Genomic DNA, 27963 nt, shown 5'->3' with positions numbered 1-27963 from the left:
AAATTAGTTTGATATCACAGATGTGGCATATGCAGCTCATCACCTAATATTCTGTCCCCAGATAAAGCATTTGTTTAATGATATTTATTAGGAATAAATAATTTAACGTCTAAATTTTCATCTGCCAAGAAACTATGTTAAAGAAAAACTGAAACAATGAGATAAACAATTGTGGTTGTTCTCCACAGAAATCAACTTCTCTGAAGAAATAAGACCATCACCCCCAATAGGATTCTTTTGCATGAACATTGGGCTAAAGGCAGTTTGAATCAGCAAACACTAAGAAGTTATTTTGTATATGGGTAGACATAAATTCTTCACTTGAGACAACTCTAGTATGAGCCAAGAGACAGCACTTTACCTTAACATTCTCACCTTCACATCTGTTGAAACTTAAAATGACTTTTTTCTTCCTTTGTAGGCTGAGGCAAGAAGATTGCTTCAAGTATGAAGCCAGTCTGAGCTACATAATAAAACTTTTTTAACTGTATTACTAATAGCCTTAATCAGATGACAGATAAGTTAAACTGCATTTCTGCATCTCTTATCAAATTATATATATAATATGCCTTTATTTAGTCTCATGAACTTATCTTTTTGCATGGTGCTAGGAACTGGACCTCGGACATCACACCTTGGCATTTGGGAGAGTTGTAGCTCCTGCCTGCCATTTAAGATTAGGTTGTATGAGCTCCTACCCTTTGTTCTTACTTTAGCTTTGTACACAATCAATACAGTTAACAAATCATTAAAAAACATTTCATTTCTCATTAACCTTTTATTTTTAACTTAGGTTTACAATAAACAAAAAAAGCTGATCATTAAAAAAATACCATAGCTGTCAATTTTTAAAATGGGGTTCATGTTTTAAAGCATTACCACTATATCCTGTAATTACATCCTTTATATACAAGAATTGTGTGCAAAGTGCTTTCAAACTATAAGTAATTCTGATTTATAAGATACAAATGGTTGTCCTTAGGAGTTAGTGACACTTGACTACTTGCAATGAATCACAACTGGTTACATCTTTGATTTGCATTTTATTTATGTAAGAAAAAAAGCCATCACTTTATCATACCAACTTCTTTTGTAATTTAAAACCACTCCACAGGTCTAAAGTTTTCCATAATAATTCAGTTACTTGCTTTTTTTTTTAATCATAAGCAACAGCTAGTAGATCATTTTAGGCAGATAAACCAAGTTGTGATACACAATTTTAAAATGAAGTTACAGTTTTAAAAATTTTTCTTGTAAAGCAAATTAAGTTCTCATACTTTTTTTTTTTTTAAGAAAAATTCTATATTCTGGAGATGGATTCTTTCCCTCTTACTGAAAATAATTCAGTACCCAATGCTAATGCCCCCAGCATCATTTAGCATCGTTAAAAACAAGAACAAATTAAAATGTTTTACTATCCAAGCTGGCTACCCTGGTACATGCCTGTGGCCCAGAAACTGAAAAGCAGTAGAGACAGGACCATCAGGTGTTCAAGGTCCTCTTTAACTACACAGTGAACCGGGGGTTGGCATGAGCTACCAACACTATCTCCAAAGGAAAAGCAGAAAAGGGTTTGCTATAAAGTTCTTAAGTTAAATCTTCAAAGCATAAAGTATATTTCCTAGCACAGGTTTGGGTAAGTACACAAGGAAGATTATTTTTCAAATATAGTCTCCCAGGATCTAAATTAATCTTCCTTTTGTTCTAATGGCTAGAAGGAACGTAAGTTTCCATTAGTTAGGCATTCCTTAATCACGTGGACGTAGAGACCTGTGGACTGAAGGTACTTCTGATACCTTGTGAAGTATACCCCGGAAAACTGAGGCACTAAGAGGTTAGGAATCCAGACTGTCATTTACCACTTGGAGAAAAAAGGATTTTCATGCGATTGTTACCTTAGTAAAAACAGTATAAATAAGTTTTCATTTTATTGCAAAGCACCCTATGAAGCAGACAGTAGATATCCTCACTTAAAGAAAAAATGGTTCCAGAGGATGAAGTGGGTGTGGCTGGATAAAATCTGATTAACCATCTGTAGAGCTGGCATGAGGCCTATTCTTCACCATCTCCATCTTCCAGTCTGTTCACCGGATCGTTTGTAAACAGTAAGCACAGTACAAGGGCGGTGATTTTCTGAGTTCCCCTGAGCAAGCCAGGGAAATCAAGCCACTAAATAGAGCCCAGTCTTCTGTACAGACCACAAAGAATGTAAAGGATTCTTCCGTCAGTTTTCTGCTACATGGCTGACACTTCAGTGACTGAAACAATTGATTTAGCCTCATTTAAAAGCCATGCTTGTTTTTGTATTCTTTCTTGTGTTTAATTTAGAAAAGTAAAAATTATAAATTCTATCTCATAATTGTAGCTATGCCTTAGAAATGCAGCTTATAATTCTTATGGGAGAAAATCAGGTGATTGTTACTGAACAATAATTAATAATTTAAAGTCCTTCAAGCTCAAAAAGAGTAAGTCTATGGATGCTACTTAAAATCTAGTTGAGATTGATTTTTCAAGTATCAGCAATATTAGTCTTTAAATTGTTATCATCTTGTGTAGTGCAAAGAATATTTATGTATATAAACCAAACTACTGGACAAAAAAAGAAATGTAATCATCACAAACTGAGATTTTCTTGTGAATTCCACTTCATTTCCAATCCATCTCTTAGGTCATCCAGGCCCAGCAGTCTTCTTGAGTAAAAGGCCATGTCTTCAATTTAGTTTTCTTTAAAAATAAAGCAAAAACCAGTTTCCTGTAAGTATAAATGTAACCTGAATGTGAAGCACATTCATACCAAAGAATTTTATGGACAAGCACAGCATTCAAATCCAGAATTAAACTGTAAAACTACAAATGATCATTACAAGGTTACTTCATGTGAATTAGCTTGGTATGAAAGATGTAATTGCAGATAGTCAAATTATCAAATGTATTTATTCATTTACTGCTGATATAGGGCTAAGCCTAGGGCTTTTCACGTGCTAAGTATATGCTATACCAAGCTATAATAGCCCTCAAGCAGTTTCTGATAATTTCAATTTATATCTTCTCCTTTTACCTTCTAGTTCTCATACTTTTCTAACTGGCAGATATATAGTTAATATTTAGGGAATTTAATTCATAATTTTATGAAAATGAAAATATGAAAATGTTTAAAAGCCCAGACTTACTATCATTTACTGGATTAGGGATTCAGAGATTAAATAAAACAGGCTCCTAGCTCAGACTGGGAGGGGCAACATATACCTCAAAACATGGATATATAATGTGACAGTTTTATGAGGGTGGTCTTGCTAGTTCAGAGCACAACAGTCCATACATGATTTGTAAAAGACCACTGCCGGAAAGAATATATAGCAGATTCAGGATGCCAAGACACCTGGAATTCTCATCACCATCTATTCCTCACCCTAGACACTCATATGCAGCTCATTGGCAAAATACTTTTTTATTTGTTTTTAGTTATTTGTTAAAGGGGAGTGGGAATGTGCACATGATTTCAGGTATCCACAGAAGCTGAAAGAGGCATCAGATCCCCTGGAGTTTGGTAGAGTTGTGACACCAACACAGGTACTGGGAACCAAACTTGGGTCCTCTGGTATAATGGTATGTGCTTTTAATAGCTGAACCATCTCTCCAAGCACTCTTAAGCACTCAGATCAGTCCTTAATTTCTGTAGACAACCTTTTTATATACATTTCCTTGGCATGAGTGACATTTTAAATAATCAGGTTTTAAGCAACAGAGGATATCTGCATTAGGAACAAAATGCCCATGGAAGAAGAAAATTGAAATGCCTGACAAAGACATGTGGGTGGTTCTCAAGAAAACTGCCTGCAAAGTTGTAGCACAAATGTTAGCTATGGGTACTGGATACCCAACAGTTCCCCACACTTATCAAGGACCACATGATGTTGACTGCTACACAAGGTCCTTTGCAAAGCAGCAAACAATTTAGTCCCTGGACTCCCAATCTTCCAAAGCAGAAATAAATATCAAGATCTTCAAAACTTCAGAGTTTCAAGTTTTTAATAGAGTCTATTCAGGAATATTTTTATTTTCCTAGCAGAGACTAAGCCAGATCCCTAGGAACTGTATTAAGAAATCTATAGATGTTGCTCTTTAAATCACATGCAAGAAGAAACTGCATGGGCAATCTCTTTTACATCTAAATTTATACTCTACCAAAACAAGCAAAAAGCAAATCACAACACAAGACCTAGACACCTTTCTTTCACACATTCTTTCCAAACTATTTCTTTAGCTATGATATTAAAAATTACCAGATTAAGCCCCTGCTAAACCACAGGCCATGCCTGACAAAAAACCAAATCAGCTGCCCTGACACATATACCCTCTTTCCTGCTCCCCCAGACCCAATCACCCAGTCTTGTCCCTAGCACTGCAACAGGACACCAACTGCAACCTTCCCTTACCCCTCCACATTTGTGGGGCCCCAGAACCACCCCTTCCTAACCTCTCTCCTGACTTGTTACTTTATCCCAGATTTCAACTCCAACAAGCAAATTCTGCTAACCCAAGGGCAGCTCCTCCCAGGGCAGCAAGTAAGCTGAAGGCAGAACCACACCTCTCCTAAGCTCCTCAGATCTAATCCCCCAGATCTCACCCAGAGCTCTGAGGCTAGAAGTCTGCCTTGGTCTCCCTTTCCTCTCTGATCCAATCCGCAAAGGATCACAAGACAAGGCCTCCTCCAACCTTCCTTCACCCAACTCATCCCACTCAATAAGGCTCCAAATGAGCAGGCATTCCCTGTGAACACACCAAGGGAACAGGCTATGAAAACATGCAGCGGGCTGGAGAGATGGCGCAGCGGTTACGAGCACTGACTGCTGTGGGGCTGGAGAGATGGCGCAGCAGTTACGAGCACTGACTGCTGTGGGGCTGGAGAGATGGCGCAGCAGTTACGAACACTGACTGCTGTGGGGCTGGAGAGATGGCGCAGCAGTTACGAGCACTGACTGCTGTGGGGCTGGAGAGACGGCTCAGCAGTTACGAGCACCGACTGCTGTGGGGCTGGAGAGATGGCTCAGCAGTTACGAGCACCGACTGCTGTGGGGCTGGAGAGACGGCTCAGCGGTTGCGAGCACTGACTGCTGTGGGGCTGGAGAGATGGCTCAGCAGTTACGAGCACCGACTGCTGTGGGGCTGGAGAGATGGCTCAGCGGTTAAGAGCACTGACTGCTGTGGGGCTGGAGAGACGGCTCAGCAGTTACGAGCACCGACTGCTGTGGGGCTGGAGAGACGGCTCAGCAGTGAAGAGCACCGACTGCTGTAGGGCTGGAGAGATGGCTCAGCAGTTACGAGCACCGACTGCTCTTCCAGGGGTCCTGACCTCAAATCCCAGCAACCACATGGTGGCTCACAGCCATCTGTAATGGGACCTGATGCCCTCTTCTTGTGTATCTGAAGACAGCTACAGTGTACTCAAATAAATAAAATAAATAAATCTTTAAAAGAAGAAAAGAAAACATGCAATGTACAGCCATTACTCTGTCTGCAAACCCACAGAGGAAATGAAAACAAAAGACAAAGGACCCATCTAACAAGACAAGTCCAGAACTCAGCACCAAGACCTTTTTATACTGGCATACTATATCCAAATGCCAGCACAAAACAAAATCCACAGTCAGATCAATATGTTTCTGCTAGAGCCCTGCTATCCTACCACAGCAGGCCTTAAATCTTCCAACAGAGGTGAAGCACAAGAAAATTAACTTAAAACCAAATATGTGAAAATAATAGAGGTCCTTAAAGAAACCCAGAAAAACAAACAATTGAAGGAAATCAATAAACCCAAGAAAATAAATCTTAAACCCAAGAAAATATAAACAGGTGAAGGAAATAAATATAACAGTTCAAAACCCAAAAATAGAAATAGAAGCAATAAAGAAAACACAAACTGAGGGAATTCTAGAAATGAAAAATTTAAGAATTCAAACAAACTACAGAGGCATGCTTCACAGAATAGAAGAGAGAATTTCAGGTGTAGAAGATACAATAGAATAAATGGATACATCAAGCAAGGAAACTAGTAAATCTAAAAGCTCCTGACACAAAATATCCAGGAAATCTAGGAGACGAAAAAGAGCAAACCTAAGAATAACAGGAATAGAGAAAGGAGAGGAAACCTAGCTCAAAGGCCCAGATAATGTTTTCAACAAAATCACAGAATTTTCTCCTAACCTACAGATGTCTATGAAGGCACAAGAAATATACAGAGCACCAAACAGACTGAATCAGAAAAGAAAGTCCCCTCACCACATAATGATTAAAACATCAAATACACAGAATATTAAAAGCTACAAAGGGAAAAAGGGCCAAGTAACATGTAAATGCAGGTATATTAGAATTACACCTGACTTCCCAATGGAAACTCTAAAAGCCAGAAGGGCCTGGACAGTTGTGCTGTAGGACTCTAATTGAGCAAGATGCCAGCTCGGCTCAGACTACCCAGCAAAACATTCAATATGCATAGAAGGAAAAACTATATTACATGATAAGGCCAAATTTAGACATTATCTATATACAAATCAAGCTTTACACAAGGTGCTAGAAGGAAAACTCCAACCAAAGGAGGTTAACTACACACAGGAAATAATTGCATACCAGCAAAATCAAAGGAAGAGAAACCAGCAACAAAAACCAACAACAACAACAACAAAATAACAAGTATCAACAGTCATTAATCATTGTTATCTCTCAATGTTTTGGTTTTTTTTTTTAAGATTTATTTATCTTATTCATAGATGGTTGTGAGCCACCATGTGGTTGCTGGGAATTGAACTCAGGACCTCTGGAAGAGCAGTCGGTGCTCTGAACCTCTGAGCCATCTCTCCAGCCCGATATCTCTCAATGTTAATGGTCTGAATAACCAAATGAAAAGAGACAGACTAACAAAATGAATGCAGAAACAGGATCCACTCTTCTGCTATATATAGGAAAGGCACCTTAACATCAAGGACAGACATTACTTCGGAGTAAAGGGTTGGAAAAAGATGTTCAAAGCAAATAGACCTAAGAAGCAAGTGGGGTAGCCATTTTAATATCTACCAAAGTAGACTTCAAACCAAAACTAATCAGAGATGGGAGAAGACCCTAGAGACGCATCAAAAGAAAAATCCACCAAGATAATATTTCAATTCCTAATATCTATGCCCCAAATATAATGGTACCCACATTTGTAAAAACAAACAAAAAACAATTAAAAAAGGTATAGCTTAAAATCACATATTGACACATATTGGGAGACTTTAATAACCAACTTTCATTAATGGTCAAGAAGTCATACATACTAACAGAACTATTAAACAAAAAACTAGAGCTAACAGGTGTTATAAACAAAATGGACCTAAAAGATATTTATAGATCGTTTCACCCAAACACAAGATTATACCTTCTCAGCACCTCACAGAACTCCCTCCAAAACTAACCACATAGTCAGACATAAAACAAGTCTCAACAGATACAAGAAAACTGAAATAACTCTAAAACACATTGTATTGAACAATCTCATTGGAAAGATAGCTTAACATGCAAAACTCAATAAGGCAGAAAACTTTATTATTGTTTCTCTCTCTAACAACTAAAGGGACACGTAGAAGAAACTGTAAGCCTCCTTTACCAGACTTCTGCTAGCAGTGATGTCCTAAGGCAAATGAATTACTTAATTAATTTTATAAAAATACTCCAATTTTCAAAGGGGTCTGGTGGTACAGGCCTATAATCCCAGCACTTGGGAGGCTAAGGCAGGACACGACTGCAAGTTCAAAGTTAGCCTGAGCTCAAGCCAGCCTAAGCTGACTGAAACTCAAGCTCAAAGAATAAAGCACACAGAGAAATAAACAAAAAAGTCCAATTTTCTGCAACTACTAAAACAATTTTTATTCCTTATGTAACTGGCTAGCCTGGCACTCCTGCTCCTCCTGTGTCCACCCCACAAATCAATATGGATTATCATGTCTGGATATGTCACTTGTTTCTGAACCCTTCGTGATGTGATAAAAGCTGCTTCAATCTTAAATAAAAAGTTATTGTTGTTCTATGTCAAACTTCTCAACTAGTTTCATTTTCTACATTTTCTGTATATGTATATGCATGTGTTTGGAGGGGAGCTGCATGTGTGTATGTGTTCATGTGTGTGTAGGTGCATGTGTGTATCCTGGCTGCATGTAGAAGGTTATAGGTCAACTTCAGGTGTCACTCTTAAGAGCGCTGATTCTCAACCTTCCTAATGCTGTGGCATATTGAGAACTGCTACCTTGGTGGCTATCCATGTTGTAGAACAGTGGTTCTCAACCTGTGGGTCACAATGCCTTTGAGGCTCAATTCACCTTTTCACAGGGGTCGCCTAAGTCCATTGGAAAATACAGATATTTATATTAAGATTTATAACAGCAGCAAAAGTACAGTTATGAAGTAGCAACAAAAATAATATTGTGGTTGGGGTAACTACATTAAAGGGTCACAGCATTAGGAAGTTTGAGGACCATTATTTTAAAGGTGGGCAGTGAAACTCAAGTAGGCCAGGCTGACTGGCCCCTGATCAGCCTGTGTCACTGGTGCCACAAGCATGAGTAGCCATGCCCAGCTCTGTTCTGTAGGTACTGAAAATTGAACTGATGCTTGCTATGCAACTGAGCTATCTCCATAGCCCTCACTGTGGATTTCTACAAAAGAAACATGAAAACAAGTTTTGGTGACTAGAAGGGACATCTCAGGGGTAGACTGTCTACTGTGAGGTGCTGGGGCTCGACACTCAATATATCCCCAATAAAATTAAAAGTAAACAATGGGGTTGAGCAGGCATGGTAGTCCATGCTTTTAATCCCAGTGCTGAGGAAGCAGAGGCAGGAGGATGTCTGTGAGTTTGAGGCTGGTCTATGAAATGTATTCCAAGATAGGAATGGCTGTTCACATAAAGAAACCCTGTCTCAGAAAACCAAAAAAAAAAAGGGGGAAAAGGGGGTAAAACTCACATATATTTATGAGTATAGTGGACGTAATTTAAATCAGTGTCCTTATCTTCAAAGAGCACATGGGGTGAAGAGATTATAAAGATACAGGGGCTACCAAGACACTAACTACTGCTTCTGAAATTCTATTAAAGCTATTTCTAAATAAACAGCCTTTAAAAGCATGACATTTTCATTAGTCATAAAACTTAAAAAGCATATAGTTATTGCCATGCTATATAAATTAAAGGTGTACAAATCCATCACATATTTGAGTGAAAAATTGCTTATCTTTTACAAGTACCTAGAAATGCACAATTATCTTTTCCAAGGTAGTTCTGGTGTCAGGATCAGCAGATATTCACAATGACCCTGCAGCTGTAAAACGGACCCACCTCTTTAATTACCACTACAAATCATGTCTACTATAAGTTATAAGACTGCATACACTATTTCAAGTAGAAAACTAGAGCATTACCTTCTCCTTCTTTGATAATACAAATGCACCAACCACTGAGCAATAAAAGGCCATATAATAGCAAAAGCTAATGCACCAGGGGACATCTCAAAGGGCCACCAAGATGGTCTCTGAGAAAATAAAATAAGCTTGTCATTTATCTCTTAAATACCACATGGAGAAACATAATTCAAAAACTTAAAACTAATAGCAAACCTCTCCTCTAGCAGATTATTCTATGCTCAGTAAGCAGACTTCTAAGACTTAAACGAAGACATCCAACTTTTTCATTGTAGGAAATAAGTTTATTACAGAATAAAGTAAAACACTTGCAAGAATAAAAAATGTGCAAAAGCCAAAGGGGCCAAAGCTCCAAATATACTTTTGCTTCAATGCTCTAAAGGGTAGGTTTCATACTTACTGACTTAAGTATCTCATAAAATCTAAATATCTTATAATCTATTTAAAACTCTTACCTGTGAGGAGGGCTGATTACTTGTCTGCCATGATAATTTCGCCTTGAAATACAAACAAAAAGTAACAGCTTTGAAAGAATGAAAAAAATGTGTCATTTTGGGTTTTTTGCTTGTGTCTATTTTGAGAAAGGATCTCTAACCCAAGTTGACCCTACAACTCCCAATATAACTCAATGTGAACTTCTAATCCTTACTGCCTCCCTGTGCTGTTCCACATCCAACACGCGCGCGCGCTCGCGCGCACACACACACACACACACACACACACACACACACACACACACACACTGCATGCGAGGCAAGCAAGCACTCTACCAACTAACCTACAGCTGTAGTTCCATATAACATTTTTCTAGTTCCAATTTTTTAAAATAAGAATAAATAGCTTGCTTTCTTATTCTCTTTTTTTGTGCTAAATTTTGATTACACTGAAGCCTACACTGAGCACAGGTATGAGAGTGGGGATGGATGTACACCCGGGTGGCCCATGTCTGCAATCTCAGTATTATGGAGGTAGACAGGGAAGATCAGAAGTTCCTGTTCAGTTACACTGGGGGTTGGAGGACCAGTGTGGCCCCTAAACCTGTAAGGGATGCAAATACCTTATATTGTTTACATACCTTAAATTATGAAATTATAAAAATAAAACCTCAAATCAATGTTAATATAGTTCAACTGCTTAAGTTCTTACTTTAAAATGTACAAATCACTTGTATTTAATCCCCTGAACCACATAAACCAAGAGCTGGTTCACCTGTAATCCCTGAGCTCAGGCGATAAAGACTACACTGAAGTCCTCATGGCATATGTGAGGCACTACTTCTAAATTCATTTTTAAATTATTTATTTAATCTTTCTACAATTTCATTTTAAGTATGTATATATAATTTCATATATTTATAGTATTTTTAATCCTCTTTTAGTCTTACCAGCTCTTTAACTTTGTTTCATCTGCTCTCCAGACCATCAATTGCCATCATTTGCAAGCATGTCTGAGAACTGCAGCCTTAATACTGATCAAGTGACGATAAACAATACCCGTGCTATCTCTGATACCCACAGTATGAACTATGAGAAAGGAACTGCATCCTGTATCATTAGGAGATATGATCTAAATCAAGCAAAAGCTTTCAACTAATTAGGAAATTGAGATTTCAATTTAGCTCATTTCAAAGACAAGTTCACTTAGATTATATACTAAAAACATTACTCCACTTTCTCCATTTATTATAACTTTCGAGAAAAAGAATGATCGATGAATCACTCATGAGAAGACACTTTGGTTGTAGGGTACTGAGAAATCAATCTGAAACCGACCTGAAAACTTATTCCCTGCTAGCATATGCTATAACCACTGAGGGAGAAAAGACGTCAACCCTGGACCCTGCATACACAATACTGTCATGACAGGAAGATGTAACCTCTGGTGCAATAGCAGCAATAGTGGCCAAGAGGTAACAAAACACTGCCTAATCTATTTGAGGCCTATTACACAGGAGGCTAATTATATCTGATACTATAAACCTGGCCAAAAGCTGGAAAGGTCACAGACCTAGGGAGGAACATCCTACTGTTGTTGTACTAAATGGACAACCCAAATGACCTCTAAATATTTGTTCTATACATAGATTAGTGCAAGTCCCAATCTCAGCTAGAGAAACTTCCTCTACGGTGAGGTACAGATGCTCATAACTGCTCACTACTGAGAATAATTCACCCTAACAGGCACATCTGTATCAACTAGTAAGAGTTACTCTTAGGAACTGCTTTGAGTAAGAGAATGCAAGAGGATATGGGATAATGCTATGAACTGTTGTCTTCAGGATGTTACATGCTCAGCGCCTGGATAAGATCAAGCCAGCCAAAATTCTAGCACGAATGGGAGAGATGCTGATAGACCCCCGCTTCATAGATTGCTGCTTGGAGGGCTCCTTCTTTGAGGATGTGGTGAATAGAAAGTATTCATGTTTTGGTGATGGTTCCACATCCTTGTGCATATGGCAGCACTAACTGGATCCAATAGCTATTTTTAAAAAGAAAGAAGGCCATGGTAATGCTGAAGAAGCACAGGCAGGAAGATCACAAGTTTGAGGACAGACTGGACTACAGCTTAAGGCAGAGTGGGAAATGCCTTTAATCCCAGCACTGGAAGACACTTGGCAGGTACATCCATATGTGTTCCATATGGTCTACAGAGGTAGTTCCCAGCACAAAGCTACAAAAGAAATCAAAACCACCTCCCTCCAAAAAAAAAAAAAAAAAAAAAAAAAAAGAAGAGGAAGAGGAAGAGGAAGAGGAAGAGGAAGAGGAAGAAGAAGAAGAAGAAGAAGAAGAAGAAGAGGAAGAAGAGGAAGAAGAAGAAGAAGAAGAAGAAGAAGAAGAAGAAGAAGAAGAAGAAGAAGAAGAAGAAGAAGAAGAAGAAGAAGAAGAAGAAGAAGAAGAAGAAGAAGAAGAAGAAAGAAAAAGTTTTGGGGGCTGGAGAGATGGCTCAGTGGTTAAGAGCACTTTCTTCTCTTCAAGCATATATATCAGATTATTCCTTAGAAGAATAGAGATTTGTGTAAGAAAAAGTTCAACCACCTAGGATGTCTGTGTTTTTCTTGGACTTTTGTAAGTGACTGGATATGGTGTCTTTTCTTTTTCTTTTTTGTGGTCTAGGATTTGGATCCAGGGCCTGGAACGTGTAAGGGAGACACTGCACCATCAAGCTACACCCTCAGTCTCTACTGTACTTTGTTTTCCAGGGTTCCATTTTTTCCCTTTTATTGAAAATAGATTTTTTTTTTGGTTCTTTTTTTTCGGAGCTGGGGACCGAACCCAGGGCCTTGTGCTTCCTAGGTAAGCACTCTACCACTGAGCTAAATCCCCAGCCCCAAAAATAGATTTTTTTCTAACATAATATATCTTAATTACAATTTCCCCTCCCTCCACTCCTCCCAGCTCCTTTTCGCCTCCCCTCCCTTCAGATCCATTCCCTTTCTGTTTCACTAAAAAAGGACAGGCTTCTAAATAATAATATATAACAAAATATAAGACAAAACAAAAACAATCATATCGGAGTTGGACAAGACAAGCAGAAGAGAGAGAGACCTGCGCTCTCATGTTCACTCTCAAGAATCTCAAGGTTTGATTTAACAACCTTGGATCTTACAGAGCCAACAGAGAGTCAAGATCAAACTATCGCTCTACATTGATCTCTAGTCTCTGGTTTTAAATTTTTTATACTAAAATTAAGTTACTCTAAATAATTAGCAATTTAATATCTTCCCTCTAGCTAGCACAACACAAATAGAAAATGTTTACTACACAAAATGACTTCTTTTTTTGAAACAGAGTTTTTCTACATAGCCCTGGCTGTCCGAGAACTGTCTATGAAAATCAGGCTGTCTCCCACATGCTGAGATTAAAGGTATGTGTCACTATGCATGGCTAAGAATGACTCTTTAATGATAACTATTATGTATTAGTAAATATTTCATTATTAGTTGTCCAAACTTAAATGTTCAGTAAAAATTTTTCTTCCAATATCAAGTATCTAAGCTGTAACTTCAAGGTACTAATTTTTTATTCTCTTTGGTGGTTCAAAGGTCTTTGAACCCAGGACCTTGTTGAATGCCTTTTAACTATGTTCTCTAACCCTCTGTAATGTTCAACTTCACACTCTAAAATTTTTTTCTATTAATGGAAATGACACCCATCTTTTAGGCCAGTTTTATCTTAATATGTTCAAAACTAGGTGATTTTATTGTTAACAAAAAGTTTTAAAATTTGTGTCAACTTGTAAAAATGTGTATTTATGTAAATCTGAATGTAAAGATGCATTTATGCAAGTCTCATGGAGACAGATTTTTACACTGCTTTATGGGAGCAGAAAACAGAAGATAATAATGAAACAAACTCAGCAGCTTACCTGCGAAGCAGTTAGTGTTTCCAGTTTATGAAGTCTCTGAAGAACATTCTGCATGTCCTCCTGCAATCTAATGAGCACAAGAGCGATCTGCTCATTGAGGCTGCCTCTGGACCCTCGGTCTGAGCCCCAGCGTTCTCCATCACCTCCACTTCCTACTTGCCGACCCTTGGTTCCTTCACTCAAATGTGGCATTCTATGCCCTACTTTAAGAGAGTAAAGTAAGTTAGCTAAAAATAAAGGTTCTTTTTCAAATAGAAATAGTTTCTTCTCCACTTTCCTTGATAATTCCCTGATACGCAAATAAATGTACAAAGTAAAATAAAGCAATAAAGTACATAAAATAAGCCATTATCATTAAAGAAATCCTACATAAACTTCTATTCTCTATTAAAGGATACTGTACATAATGGACTAATACATGACCATGGTTATACAATTCATAAGATCATGTTCAGAGTACAGGTTAAAAAAAGCTCTTTACTGTAGCTGGAAAGACGGTTCATTAATTAAGAACACCTGTTGCTCTTGCAGAGGACCTGGTCTTAGTTCCCAGCATGATCATGGTAGCGTAAAACTGTAATTCCAGTTCCAGAGATTCTGACACTCTCTTCTGAACTCTGCGGGCACCAGGCACGCACACCGTACACTATACATGCAGGCAAAATAGTCAGACACACAAAATAAATTTTTTTCAAATATAAATGCTCATTACTGCAATTAAAATTGTTAACTGTTGTTTTAAAGTATTAAAAATTATGATAGCAAAATTTTCCTTCTTGGTTTCAATATATTGTAAGCACACAAAAGGGTTTTCTAATAATAAACTGCATACTCCTTATACATATTAAAACATCTAACTACTAGGATTTTTCTATGTTACCACTTATTTTTTCATATGCACTGACTTAAAATTTGGTTTTATTCCTTATGACATGTACTATTTAAATCATATTACAAACATTTACCTCCATCATTGATTCTTACTCCAAAAACACTTATACAATTACATAAATTCCTTAATATAAACAGTGAAGTAATTGACCTAACCATTCTGCACACCTGACTAGAGATTGTAAATTTTTGCTAATACAAAAACCAGGTACAGTGAGTGGCACATGCTTGCAATCTAGCATTTGGGAGGTAGATGCAGGAGAAGCAGAAGTTCAAGGTCAGCCTGGGCTACAAGAAGGGTTTTCCAGGTCAAGGCCAGCCTAGGATACATGAGACCCTACCAAAAAGAAAAAAATAACAGAAAACAATTACTTTAAGACTGAGTGTGGTAGTGTACTCCTTTAATCCCAGCACTTGGTAGTCAAAGGCAATCAGATCTCTGTGAGTTCAAGGCCAGTCTAGTCTATGCAGAGGTCAAGGATAGCCAGGGCTATACAGGAAGACACCATTTCAAAAAGCAAAACCAACCAAAAAAACCAAAGCCAAAAAACCCTACAATTATTTTTAAATGGGGTGTGTGTGTGTGTGTGTGGGTGTGTGGGTGTGTGTGTGTGTGTGTGTGTAACTATGGATGTGATATGTGTGGGCCATGACACATGTGAAAGTCCTAAGACAACTATCAGAAATCATTTTCCCTCCACTGTAGGTACCAGGAAGTGAACCATCAAGTGTATGTAGCAAGAAATTTTACCATCTCTCAGGCTTCAAAACCAAATTTTTGCTAATACAAATAATGTTGCAATGAATGTCTTTGTATACTAATTCATCTCTAAATTTTTGTTGACTCTCATGTTAGTTACTTCCCTTGTTGCTGAGCAAAGTGCCTAATCAAAGCAACTTAGGAAAGTTTTAGCCAAGCAGTAATGGTTTTTGCCTTTAATCCCAGCATTTGGGAGGCAGAGGCAGACAGATCTCTGAAAGTTTGAGGCCAGTCTGGTCTACAGAGTGAGTTCCAGAACAGCTAGGGCTATACAGAAAGGCCCTGTCTGGAAGAAAAGAAAGAAGGAAGGAAGGAAGGAAGGAAGGAAGGAAGGAAGGAAGGAAGGAAGGAAGAAAGAAAGAAAGAAAGAAGAAAGAAGAAAGAAAGAAAGAAAGAAAGAAAGAAAGAAAGAAAGAAAGAAAGAAAGACGGACGGACGGACAGGAAGGAAGGGAGGGAGGGAGAGGGGAAAGGTCAAAGGAAGGAAAGAAAAGAAAAAGAAAGAAAGGAAAGAAAGGAAGAAAGGAAGAAAAAGAGACAGACAGAAAAAAGAAAGAAAGAGAGGGGGGTGCTGAAGAGATAGCTCAGAGGTTAAGAGCACTGTCTGCTCTTCCGGAGGTCCTGAGTTCAATTCCCACCAACCACATGGTGGCTCACAACCATCTGTAATCAGGTCTGGTGCCCTCTTCTGGCCTGTAGTTGCATACAAGCAGGCAGAAAGCTGTATGTTGTATACATAATAAATAAATAAATGTTTAAAGAGAGAGAGAGAGAGAGAGAGAGAGAGAGAGAGAGAGAGAGGGAGGGAGGGAGGGAGGGAGGGAGGGAGGGAAGGAAGGAAGGAAGGAAGGAAGGAAGGAAGGAAGGAAGGAAGGAAGGAAGGAAGGAAGGAAGGAAGACGGATGGAGGGAAGGTAGGTTTTATTTGGGCCTCCAGTCAAGGGGAAGTTCATCATGGCAGGACTGGCACAGCCGTAAGAACACAGGGCTATAGGTCACAGTGGATCTGAAAATAGGAAACAGAGTGCAAGGAATACCAGTGCTCTTCTCAGTTCCTCTTTTTTATTGAATCTAGAACCCCAGTTTACAAAAATCTTCCTAGATCAATTAACCTACTAGACATTCCTCATAAGCCTGCCCAGTGGCTTGACTCCTAGGTGACTCTAAATCCAATCAAGTTGGCAGCCAATTATTAACCATCACAACGCTGCCTTTAGTACAGATTGTAATATAATACTATTGAATCAAAAGATTTCAAATTTGCCAAGGTTCTTAGTATTGCCAACTTATTTTTTAGAAGGCTAAGGAGAGGTTTACTCACACACACAGAGGGAGGGAGAGGGGAGGCAGAGAGAAAAAGAAAGAGAGGGAGAGGGAGAGAGAAGGAGAGAGGGTGAGAGAGAGGGAGAGAGGACATATATAAAATTGTAGTGTAGAACAAGAGCTATGGTTCAGTTATAGCTTGAGTTCAGTCCTGCCATTTATAGAAAAAGGATTGAAAAATAGGCCTTTGAACAAAGTATGGATACTTCTCAAATTTCAATAGTGTTATAGCCCAATACGTCCCTTATAAATTGTGAATTTTATAAGTTAAATATTTATAAGGCCTAACTGTCTTCACTATACTCAGAACACTTATGTCAGCCTGCTCTTGGGCAAAGTCATCTAATGCAAAGCCTGTTTAAAAATATACTGTACTTCAGGGAATGAGAAATGGCTTGGGGAATGATCTTTCTCTCTCTTTCTCCCTCTCTCTTTCTCCCTTCTCTCTTCTCTCTCTCTCTCCTTCTCTCTCCCTCTCTCCTCCTTCTCTCTCTCTCCCCTTCTCTCCCTCTTATCTCTCTCTCCCCCTCTCTCTCCCTCCCAACCATTTCTCTCTCATCTTTCAACAGGATCTTCATTTCTTACCAGAAATAACTACAACAAATACATTTACTTTTTTTCTCATTCTTATCTAGTGTACTCCCTGATCATGTCAGTATTCTTTTTTCATTCCTTTCACAGTTATTCATTTAGTGTCAGGTGTGTCAGAGGGAATGCTCATGCCAGGTATCCATTAGAGGTCAGAGGATAACTTAATGGAAATCAGTTATATCCCGTTCAGTCCAGGAATCAAACCCGAGTTTGGTGCAAATACACTTTGCCGGTGACTGTCTTGCCAAGCCCACATTGCTCTTGTCCATGTTTCAGTTTCAGTGTTCCTTCACACTTACCAGTTAATTTGTAAGGAAAGATGAAAGATTCAGATTGACTTTTACACAGGGAACAAATGTGGCAGCACAGTTAGAGCAGCCAGCAGTTGCTCAGAAGAAAAGGCAAATCCTTAGAAATACTCGCTAGCAGGATGCCAGGGTAGCTCAACACACAAGGACACTTGTGGCCCAAATCCATGACCTGGCTTTGATTAATGGGAGCCACATCATGCAGAAGACTGACTCCTACAAGCTGTCCTTGCATGTTGGGCATTGCCTGTAGAGTGTACAAATACACACACACACACACACACACACACACACACACACTCACTCTCTCTCTCTCTCTCTCTCTCACACACACACACTCACTCTCTCTCTCTCACACACACACACACACACACACTCACTCTCTCTCTCTCTCTCTCTCACACACACACACACACACACATACATGCACACACTCACGCGTGCGCACACGCACAATGGTCTTTTAGAAACACCACACAGAACATTAAAAAAATGAAGCTGGGTACTGTCACACCAATACTTGCCAGCCAGAGGCAAAAGAATCGCAAGCCCCTGTCCAGGTCTGGGCCTAGACAACAAGACTGTTGGGAATCAATGGAGGAGGACTACACACCTCTCCCTCTCCTGACACCGGAGATGTCCTCACTCTCTCCGCCTCTCTTCTCACGGTGCGGCGTTCCACTGCTACTTCTGCCATCTTCTCCTCCGTGCTTCACTTCACCTTTTCCCTTGACTGCTCTCATCTGCATTTTCCCAATGCTGCCATTCCCAGGAGAGAGTTGAGCATCTTCACAAAAACCAGAACCTTCCAAGTGCTGAGCAGGATCACCACCTAAGTAATACTGAAAGTGTCCATTGTTTGACATGAAGCTGTCTAAAGACTACAAAGTTAAAAATATAAATGACAGACCAAAGTTTTCATAGTAATATAAATACTGTTTTTCTAAAAGGTTTTACGTTCCTGCTGAAAATATTCCTTTGTTTAATAATTTCTTTAACTTATATGCAGCTTCCCATAGACAGTAAGAGATAGGAATTTCCTGTTCAAGGAGAGAGGATCTTGCTTACACACTTAGTAAGGAGTCAGAAGAGATCACTGCTCTATTGTCTGCTGAGATTGATGAGAAACAGTATGCAGCACAGACTTCAAAGATCAATCAAACTGGTACCTAACTCTTACTGGAGCTGAGTAGCAACTCTGGTCAGAAAAGGCTTCAACTGAGAACAAATGAGAAAGGCCGGGGGAAGTGGTGCATGCCTTTAAATTCCAGCACTGAGAAGCAGAAGCAGGCATCTCTCTGTGAGTCAGAGGACAGCCGGGTCTACGTGGTAAGCTCCAGACCAGCCAGAGCTACAGTCAGCCACTGATGCAACAGCAAAAAGAACAAGTGAGTCCGAGCCACGTCATAGGTCTCACGGCACACGGCCAGCGGTGTGGTCAAATGGAGGATGATGTGAAAACTTCCAACAGAATCATACAGGCCTTAAAGCAACCTGAGCATGGAGAGCAGGAGAGCTCTGCAGATAAGACAGTATGGTGACATACTACCACGAACACAGGAGACGACATTGCTGGAGAACAGAAAAAGGAAGAAGTGCAGATACAAGCGAGTGAAAACTGAGGCCTGGGTGCCTCAGAGTTTCTGTTGTGCTAAAACCACTATGACCAAGAGCAAGTAGGGAGTAGCAGCTTGTAGGTCATCACTGAGGGAAGACAGGGCAAGAATGTCAAGGCAGGAACCCATGAAGGAGAGCTGCTCACTGGCTTGCTCTTCATGGCTTGCTCAGCCTGCTGTCTTCCACTATCCAGGCACACAGGCCCAATGGTGGCTCTGAACACAGTCATCTCTTGGCCCATATATATCAGTCTCAATCAAGGCCCCTCAAGGATATTTTGGTGAAAAAATTTTCTCAACTAAGGGTCCCCTTCCCAACGTTACTCTAGCCAGCACACTAGGCAAAGAGTAAGGCAGAGCCCAGAAGAGAGAAGACACTGAGCTCATTTCTTTGACAGTCATCAGTCGTATCATGGCTGAAACCAAAGAAACAGTAACCCAGACTGGACTCCTGAAGATTAAATCCACCGGTCAACAGAAAAAGGTGACTGCCATGAAGTGTACACCATAGTGCACCAGAGGCCTGAGGGAGGCACAGGTAGGTGCCATCCATCACAGGTCCATCTCTATCAACACCAGCCATGAGTACACATGGAGTTCTGAGCCAGCCAGGGCTACATAGTACAACTTTATCTCGAAGAGGGGAGAAAAAGTACTAATCACCAACTCTCATTGGTTTTTGTTGTTGTTGTTGTTGTTGTTGTTGTTGTTGTTGTTTTGCTTTGTCTTTTGTTTTGATTTGTTTCAGAGGTCTTACTATGAAGTCTTGGCTGGACAGGACTTTTCTATGTAAACCAAGCTGACCTCAAACTTACGGACATGACTGCCTCTGCCTCCCAGTTGCTGGAATTAAAGGTGTAGGCCACCACATCCTACCACAGACTATTGTTTTAGGTAGGGGTGTGTGTGTGTGTGTGTGTGTGTGTGTGTGTGTGTGTGTGTGTGTGTGTGTGTGTGGTGTGTGTGTGTGTGTGTGTGTGGTGTGTGTGTGTGTGTGTGTGTGTGTGTGTGTGTAACTTGTATGTGGGTTTGTGTGGACGTTTTTGCAAACAAGAGTAATGCCCTTGAAGCCCAGAAGAGGGCATCAGATTTCCTGCAGCAGGGTTCACAGGCAATTGTAGGGTGCCTTTTTTTTTTTTTTTTTTAATGTATATGAGTACATTGTCACTCTCTTCAGACACTCCAGAAAAGGGCATTGGATCCCCTTACAGATGGTTGTGAACCACCATGTGGTTTCTGGGAATTGAACTCAGGGCCTCTGAAAGAGCAGTCAGTGCTCTAACCACTGAGACATCTCTCCAGCCCATCTTGACATGGATGCTAGGACCCTAACTTGGGTCTTAACTGCTGAACCATCTCCCCAGCCCTTGAAATAAAAGTTTTCACTGACTGGAATATAGTCAGTATGAAGAATTTATGTCTGAAGATCATTCAGTTTTCTTCACTAAATGTTTTAGCAGGGGCAGTAGCATGAACAGTTTTGTACAGAGAATCTTTATGTGATAGCATCACTCGTAGCTGATGGCCTATTAGCTGAGGCAGGAACTGAAGGTTCCAGTAGAGAGAGATTAAAACTCTGGAAGTTAGAGAGAGGTGAGAGACTTTGTCCTAACTCAGAAGAGATAGATGAATGAAACTGAGGAGAGATAACTAGCCATGTAGCAGATACAGACTAGAATAAACAAGTTATATAAGCTATGAGCTAGCCAGAGAATGAGTCAAAGCTTATGGCCCAGTCATTAATAATTAAGTTTCAGAGTCATTCATTATTCTGGGAACAAAAAGGCCAGGTAGAAAAGCTTGTGGCTACACAGTTTACCCTCCACACCTCCATTCTACCTGCCACAGAATATTTATAAAATATACATATGATAAATTATAATGAAATTCTATAGTATCCCATTATTCTACTGTTTATATTAGCATTCTAATTCTAATGTAGTATTCTAATATAATATTTGTATTCTAATTCCACTATTGTAGTATTCTAATAGTATAATATATTTTTTCTTTTCTGTGTATGTATGAAAGCATATGTGATGATATGCCTATGTATCAGTGCAGGCATGTACTCCCACGCATACACATGCAGAGGCCAAACAGTACCTGTAGCCTACTCTATCACTGCCATACTCCACATTATTCCCTTGATATAGGACCACTGAGCCTCGAGCTGAGGGCAGGAAACCCCAGTGACCATCCTGTCTGCTCCCCAGACATCTCTGTCTGTCCTGCAGAGGGGCAGGCACACAGAGCCACTGATGGTTTGTTTTTCCTTTGAGACAGTTTTACAATATATCCCTGGCTAGACTAAGCTCACAGAAATCTGCCTGCCTCTGCTTCCCGAGCTTTGGGATTAAAGTTGTACACCACCATGTTGGCCTCTACACATGGCTTTTGATATGGGCGCTGAGAATTCAAACTTAGGTCCTCACATACTTGTGCAGCAAGTGCTCTTATGCACGCACTGAGCCATCTCCCAAGCCTTAGGATACACTTTAATTTTCACACACACACACATGCACGCACACACATGCACACACACACACACACACACACACACACATACAACTATAAATGTTTAAGCATTTTCAAGGTCTTTTAGTCTGTGTGTGTGTGAGAGAGAGAGAGAGAGAGAGAGACAGACAGACAGACAGACAGAGAGAGAGAGAGAGAGAGAGAGAGAGAGAGAGAGTGCTTGTATGTGTGATGTGAATGTACTCCAGTGTGTTCATAGCTGTTATTTTAGCAGTTGGACTACCACAACCCACATGTAATGGTTAAAGGACCACAAACTCAGATGTCTGCCCTTGCTTTCCACTAAACAGGGTCTTTCACCCTTCCTCAGGACATACAGTAGTCTAGCTGGCCTGTGACCTTCTGGGGACACCCCATCAGCATGTCCTTTCTCACTATTGGAGTACTAAGATTACAAACATCCTCCAGCTTTATGCAAGTTCTGAGGATCTGAAATCTACAGACTTGAACATACGCACTGCCCTACAGCAGGCATGTTTCCAAAGCAATAAAGAGGCTTAGTAGCTACTAACTGAAGTTATGCATTAGATTTTTTCGCCTTTGCTAGTTTTTGTTAACACATAGCGTAATGGATTTTATTATGGCATTTCTGTGCATGAATGTCATACTATATTCTGTGCACTGGAAATGCCACTCTAAAGATTTATTAATAGGAAAAGGTTATCTTTACCTCCTCTTGTCCAAATTGCTCCATAGAATCACAGTATACTTCACTATCTGAGTCACTTGTCAGATGATGTACTCCTGAAGCGTCTTCACCGGGGTCTTCGTTTGTATCTGAATATGTAACAAAGTCCAGACAGTGTAACTATACACTAACAAGGAAAATATATTTTCATTCTATTTTTCACAATTCAGCAGTCCTATATTATACTCATTCTGGGATAGAAATCTGCAACCAGGTTGGTCTCAAATCCACAAGATTCCTGCCTCAGCTTCTGAAGTGCTGAAGTTATAGGTATTCCACTACACCTGATTCCAAATCATGATTTTTTTTTTAAATAAGCTTCCAAATCTACTTAACTGCACAAACTTAGCTAGACTCAGCAGTAAGGCAGGAGTTTCAATAGATCAGCAGTTTTAGGCCAGCAGGTCTACAGAGCTTGGTTCAAACAAAATATACCATGGCTCAGAGACCAGGAAAGAAGCTGGCATCCAAGCCTGCAGCCTGAATTCAATCCCCAGAACTCACATGGTAGAAACTCAAGTTGTCCTTCCTGACCTCCACAGACCCTCCAGAGACTTACCGTGGTACACACCACACACTATAACAAAATAAACAAATATAAGAAAAATGTCCTGACTCTAATTCACAGTGCTTCAAAGTAACTAACCCTTACAGTATTAACAAACCCTAAGAAGACATGACTAAACATGATATATTTATGTCCTAAATGATTCCTAAGCACCCTAGAACTATTAGATTAGAGAGAGTCCCTTGAGGACAATACCTTGGTGAACGCAGAGGACAGTGTTTCCTGTCTGCTGAGAGCTCTGGTCTGTAGGCTTTTTGTCTTCACTTCGTCTGGCACTCCGGGAAGAATCAGTATGAATGTCACTGTCCTGAGCAAAGCTATCTTTATAGCCATTGGTAACAATGATTTCCAAATTCTTATCTGTTGATTTTGTCATCATTTTCTTATCTTATATGAAAAAAAAAAGATGTATAAAAGTACCTAGTAGCCAGGCATAATGATTTAGCCTTTAATCCCAGCACTCAAGGGGCAGAAGTAGGTATAATCTGAGTTCAAGGCCAGCCTGGTCAACATAGAAAGGAAAAAAAAAATTTTTTTTTCTAGAATCACTAGTCAATTCCCAAACAATCCTCTGAATGACTTCCAATCTGGATAGGAGAAATGGGTGGCTCCTTGCAAAAGGAACTACTACATACCAAAGCTCATCCAAAATTCACATTATCTTTTCAAAATGCTCCCATTCCCTGTGACTCTTCTAAAGTCCTCCTCCTCTTCCTCTTCCTCACCTTCTTCTTCTCCTCTTTCTCCTCCTCCTCCTCCTCCTCCTCATCATCATCATCATCATCATCACCATCATGGGCTACAGAGATTGCCCAGCACCCATATCACTCACAATTGCCTAGAGCTCCTACTCCAGAGGATCCAATACCTTCTGCTCATATAGACTCACACAAAGATAAAATAAATCTCAAATTGGGGAAAAAAGATTTCAAAGAAAATTATCTTGCTCTTTTCTTTGGTTTCTGTGGCAAAGACAGAACCTCACTACACAACACAGCTGACAGAATCTGCCTCCCAATCATTGACATTTAAGATGTCTGCCACCATGCAAAACCCCAGTTTTGGTTTTTCTTAGAAAGGGTTTCACTATGTAGCCTTAAATGATCTACTATTCACTCTGTAATTCAGCCTGGCCTTGAAATCATAGCAATCCTTCTGTCTGGCTATAGGATTAAATAAAATCAACAAACCTGGCTTCAAACATCATCTTGTGAGCTAGAGATTCAACAAGTAAATGTACTTGCTGTAAAATCTGATGACCTGAGTTCAATTCCCATATCCCATATGATGGATGGAGAGATCTGACCCCCAAAGCTGTTGTCTGATATCTATATGTGCACTATGGCACAGGTACAGACAGCTATGCATCATGTATGAACACATGCATACAAATGTGCACACAAACAAAAAGTAAATAAATTTGTATACACACACACACACACACACACACGAGTTTGGTGGCAGACTTCTCTCATCCTAACACTTGGAAACAGAGTCAAGACGATCTATGTGAATTTGAGGCCTGGTCTACATAGCAAGTTCCAGGATAGCCAGGACTACACCAAGATGACCTGTCTCTAAAAAACAAAAATATATCTATTTTCATTTTGTTTTTTTTTTTTCTTTTTCCGGGGCTGGGGACCGAACCCAGGACCTTGCGCTTCCTAGGTAAGCACTCTACCACTGAGCCAAATCCCCAACCCCCTCATTTTGTTTTATGTACATGTATTTTATGTATATGTTCTGCCTACATGTATGTCTGTGCATCACATGCAAGCCTGGTGCCCTAGGAAGCCAGGAGAGAACATTAGATCCCCCCTGAAAATGGGGATTCAGATGGCCATGAGCCTTCGTGGTTATAAACACAGGTCCTCTGGAAAAGCAGCCAACGGTCCTAACCACTGAGCCACCTCTCCAGCCCCTAGAAAAGTGTTCTAATGTTTTTATATTATCTCAGGCAGACAAACTGCTCTAGAAACCTAGAAACCAAGAAGACTACCAGACTAATAAACTGACCCATAAAGAACAGAGTGTGAAAGCAAATCTAAGTTATGCAGACTTTGCATCTCTTTCTGCAATTAGAATTTCTTGTCCTTCTACTAATAGGGCATCAGAATGAAGTATCCTGTGATTCCAACACTCCATCAAAATGTACACCTGAGGTGACCAAGTGACAAAGTAATCTCAACACTCTAGGGACAGAATCAGGAGGATTGTTAAATTTGGAGTCAACCTGAGCTATACAGTAAGACTCAGTCCCAAAATACTTAGAACTGAGCTCATAACTCAGTGGCAGAATGTTTGCCTAGTATGTACAAGGCCATGAATTCAATCCTCAGCAAACAAAAAGAAGTTTCTGCCTATATTCTATTTTCTAAATTCCATTTTATTTTTGATAGAATGCTAAAGCACATATACATATATCCATTATAAAAATAACACCTTAAATAATATATGTATGGGGCTAGAGATGTAGATCTTTGCATAAAATTAGTGAACCAGGGCCTTAAATGTCAACAATGCATAAACTGAGCATGATAGCACTCACCTGTAATCCGGCAGGGAGGCTGGAGTTAGGAGGATGAGAAGTTCAAGGCCATGCTCAGCTACAGAACATATTCAAGGCCAGCCTAGGATAACTGAGGCGGTGTTTCCAAAAAAATTAAAATTATAAATATTGGGATAGGGCGATGGCTCAGCAGTTAAGAACACTGGTTGCTCTTCTAGAGGGCCTGACTTCTATTCCCTACACCCACATAGCATCTCACAACCATCTGCATCCTAGTTCCAAATTCCCTTCTCTTAACTCAGAGGGTGCTGCACACACACAGTACAGAGACACACATGCATACAAAACACCCATACACATAAGAAAAATGAAATACCCTTTTCTTAATTATATAATGCATCATTTTATGCAGAACATTTGTAAGAATAGCCTGCTCTTGTCCACCCTCAGTTAACTCCTATTTATGATTAAGGCTGGCTCCCCATATATTCCATAGTAGAACATTTTGATCCACTGAAAACCTTTATAGTATAATCAATACCCCAAATGCTGCCCCATGCATTAGTCATAGACAATTTTTTAAAAAATCAGCACAAATATTCTCTTGTCTTTTTGTTAAGTATAAAATTAACTGCATTGGCCATTTACCCAATACGTACCATCACTGCCACTCTGTTCTGCTCCTTTTAACTCTTCTTGGGCCTCTTCTTCCTCAGACTCAGCCCCACTATCACTGCTCTCTGCTTTACCATTAACAGCTTTGGCATTTGAAGAGGTCAGAACATTACCAAGATCTAAAATACGAAATGAAAACGTGAGTCAGAGGTTGGAGCACTGGCTGTCCTTCCAAGGGACCCAGGTTCAGTTTTTAATACCCACATGGTGGCTTGTAGCTGTCCATAATTCCAGTTCTGCTTACATACACACAGCTCTCTATAGCTGTCTGTCCTGGAATTAACTTTGTAGACAAGGATAGGCTAGAATTCACAAAGATCCACCTGCCTTTGCCTCCAGAGTGCTGAGATTAATGGTGTGTCACACCACCACCACCCAACAAGGCTTCCATTCTTATTTAAGTCTACCTAACTAACCAAACAAGACTAAAACGTCAAGCCTATTTTCTATTATAGAATCACGATATCTCCATAGTTTGTTTTGCATTTCTAAGACTCAGACTTAAGCATCTTATCCGTGTTAGGCAGGTATTCTACTAATAATGTTCACTCCCAGTCCTCAGGTATTTACTATATTACATACCAAAGGCCTTTTTCCTAGGGTCTTGTGTATGCTAAGCATGAGATCACTTTTTGTTTTCATTTTCATTGTTAAGAACAAGAAAAAAAAAAAAACAAGTGTGAGCATGCACACACACACACACACACACACACACACACACACACACACACACACAAATTCACACCAGTGGAATCCAGCTATTAAGATCATGGACATCATAAATTTTGCAGGCAAATGGATGGAACTAGAAAATATCATCCTAAGTGAGGTAGCTGAGACCCAAGAAGACATGAATGGTATGTACTCAATAATAAGTGTATATTAGCCAAAAAAGTACAGAATACCCAGGATAAAATCCACAGAACTCAAGAAGGTTAACAAGCAGAAGGGCCCATGTGAGGGTGCTTCAATCCCACTTGGGAGGGAGACAGGAGAAAAGTCCTGAGGGCCAGCAGAATGAATGGAAATATGCAACCTCGGGGAATTGGAGGTAGGGGACCCTCTAGAAGGTACCAGAGACCTGGGAGGTGAGAGACTCTCAGGACTCAAAGGGAGGGACCTTAGATGAAATGTCCTACAGTGGGGAGAGGGCACTTGTAGAGTCCACCTCCAGTAGAAAGATGGGCAACAAGTGGAGGGATGGGGTTGCCATTCCAGTCAAAAACTCTAACACAGAATTGTTCCTGTCTAAAAGAACTGTAAGGACAAAAATGGAGAAGAGACTGAGGGAAAGGCAGTCCAGTGACCAGCCCAACTTGGGATCTATCTTAAGGGGAGGCTCCAAGGGCTGACACTACTACTGATGTTATGGTGTTTTTACAGACAGGAGCCTAGCATGGCTGCCCTCTGAGAGGACCAACAAGCAGCTGACTTCGAAAGACACAGATACCCAACCAATGGACTGATGTTGGGGACTCTGTGGTTGAATTAGGGAAAGGCTAGAAGAAGTTGAGGAGGGTGGCCCAATAGGAAGACCAGCAGTCTCAATTAACTCAGACCTCTGAGATCTCTTAGACACTGAGCCACTATCCAGGCAGTATACACAAACTAGTCCAAGGCCCCCCACATATACAGCAGAGGACTACCTGATCTGGCTTCAGCAGGAGAAGACTCGCCTAACTC

General features: G+C 40.0%; 1 protein-coding gene across 31 annotated transcripts in view; it reads right to left on the bottom strand.

Annotated features, from left to right (window-relative positions):
* Positions 1-763: 763 nt before the first annotated feature.
* Positions 764-27963, bottom strand: part of Acbd5 (acyl-CoA binding domain containing 5) — a 42037-nt gene continuing 14837 nt past the window's right edge. For 4 of the 31 annotated variants that reach the window (XM_039095812.2, XM_039095813.2, XM_017600582.3 and 1 more), the window contains 8 exons: positions 26265-26399; positions 23292-23483; positions 22511-22617; positions 18300-18567; positions 13816-14018; positions 9906-9947; positions 9451-9560; positions 764-2724 (listed from right to left, as the gene is read on the bottom strand). In XM_039095812.2, the coding sequence (XP_038951740.1) occupies positions 2712-2724; positions 9451-9560; positions 9906-9947; positions 13816-14018; positions 18300-18567; positions 22511-22617; positions 23292-23483; positions 26265-26399 (1070 nt within the window). In that variant the 3' untranslated portion in view covers positions 764-2711. Of the gene's footprint in view, positions 2725-9450; positions 9561-9905; positions 9974-13815; positions 14019-18299; positions 18568-22510; positions 22618-23291; positions 23484-26264; positions 26400-27963 lie in introns of those variants that run through there. The other 27 variants (XM_063276510.1, NM_001077635.3, NM_001399254.1 and 24 more) reach the window with 17 other exon arrangements.

The sequence above is a fragment of the Rattus norvegicus genome, chromosome 17, assembly GCF_036323735.1.
Source record: "Rattus norvegicus strain BN/NHsdMcwi chromosome 17, GRCr8, whole genome shotgun sequence".
Lineage (NCBI taxonomy): Eukaryota > Metazoa > Chordata > Mammalia > Rodentia > Muridae > Rattus > Rattus norvegicus.
This window is presented reverse-complemented; position numbering and strand designations above follow the sequence as displayed.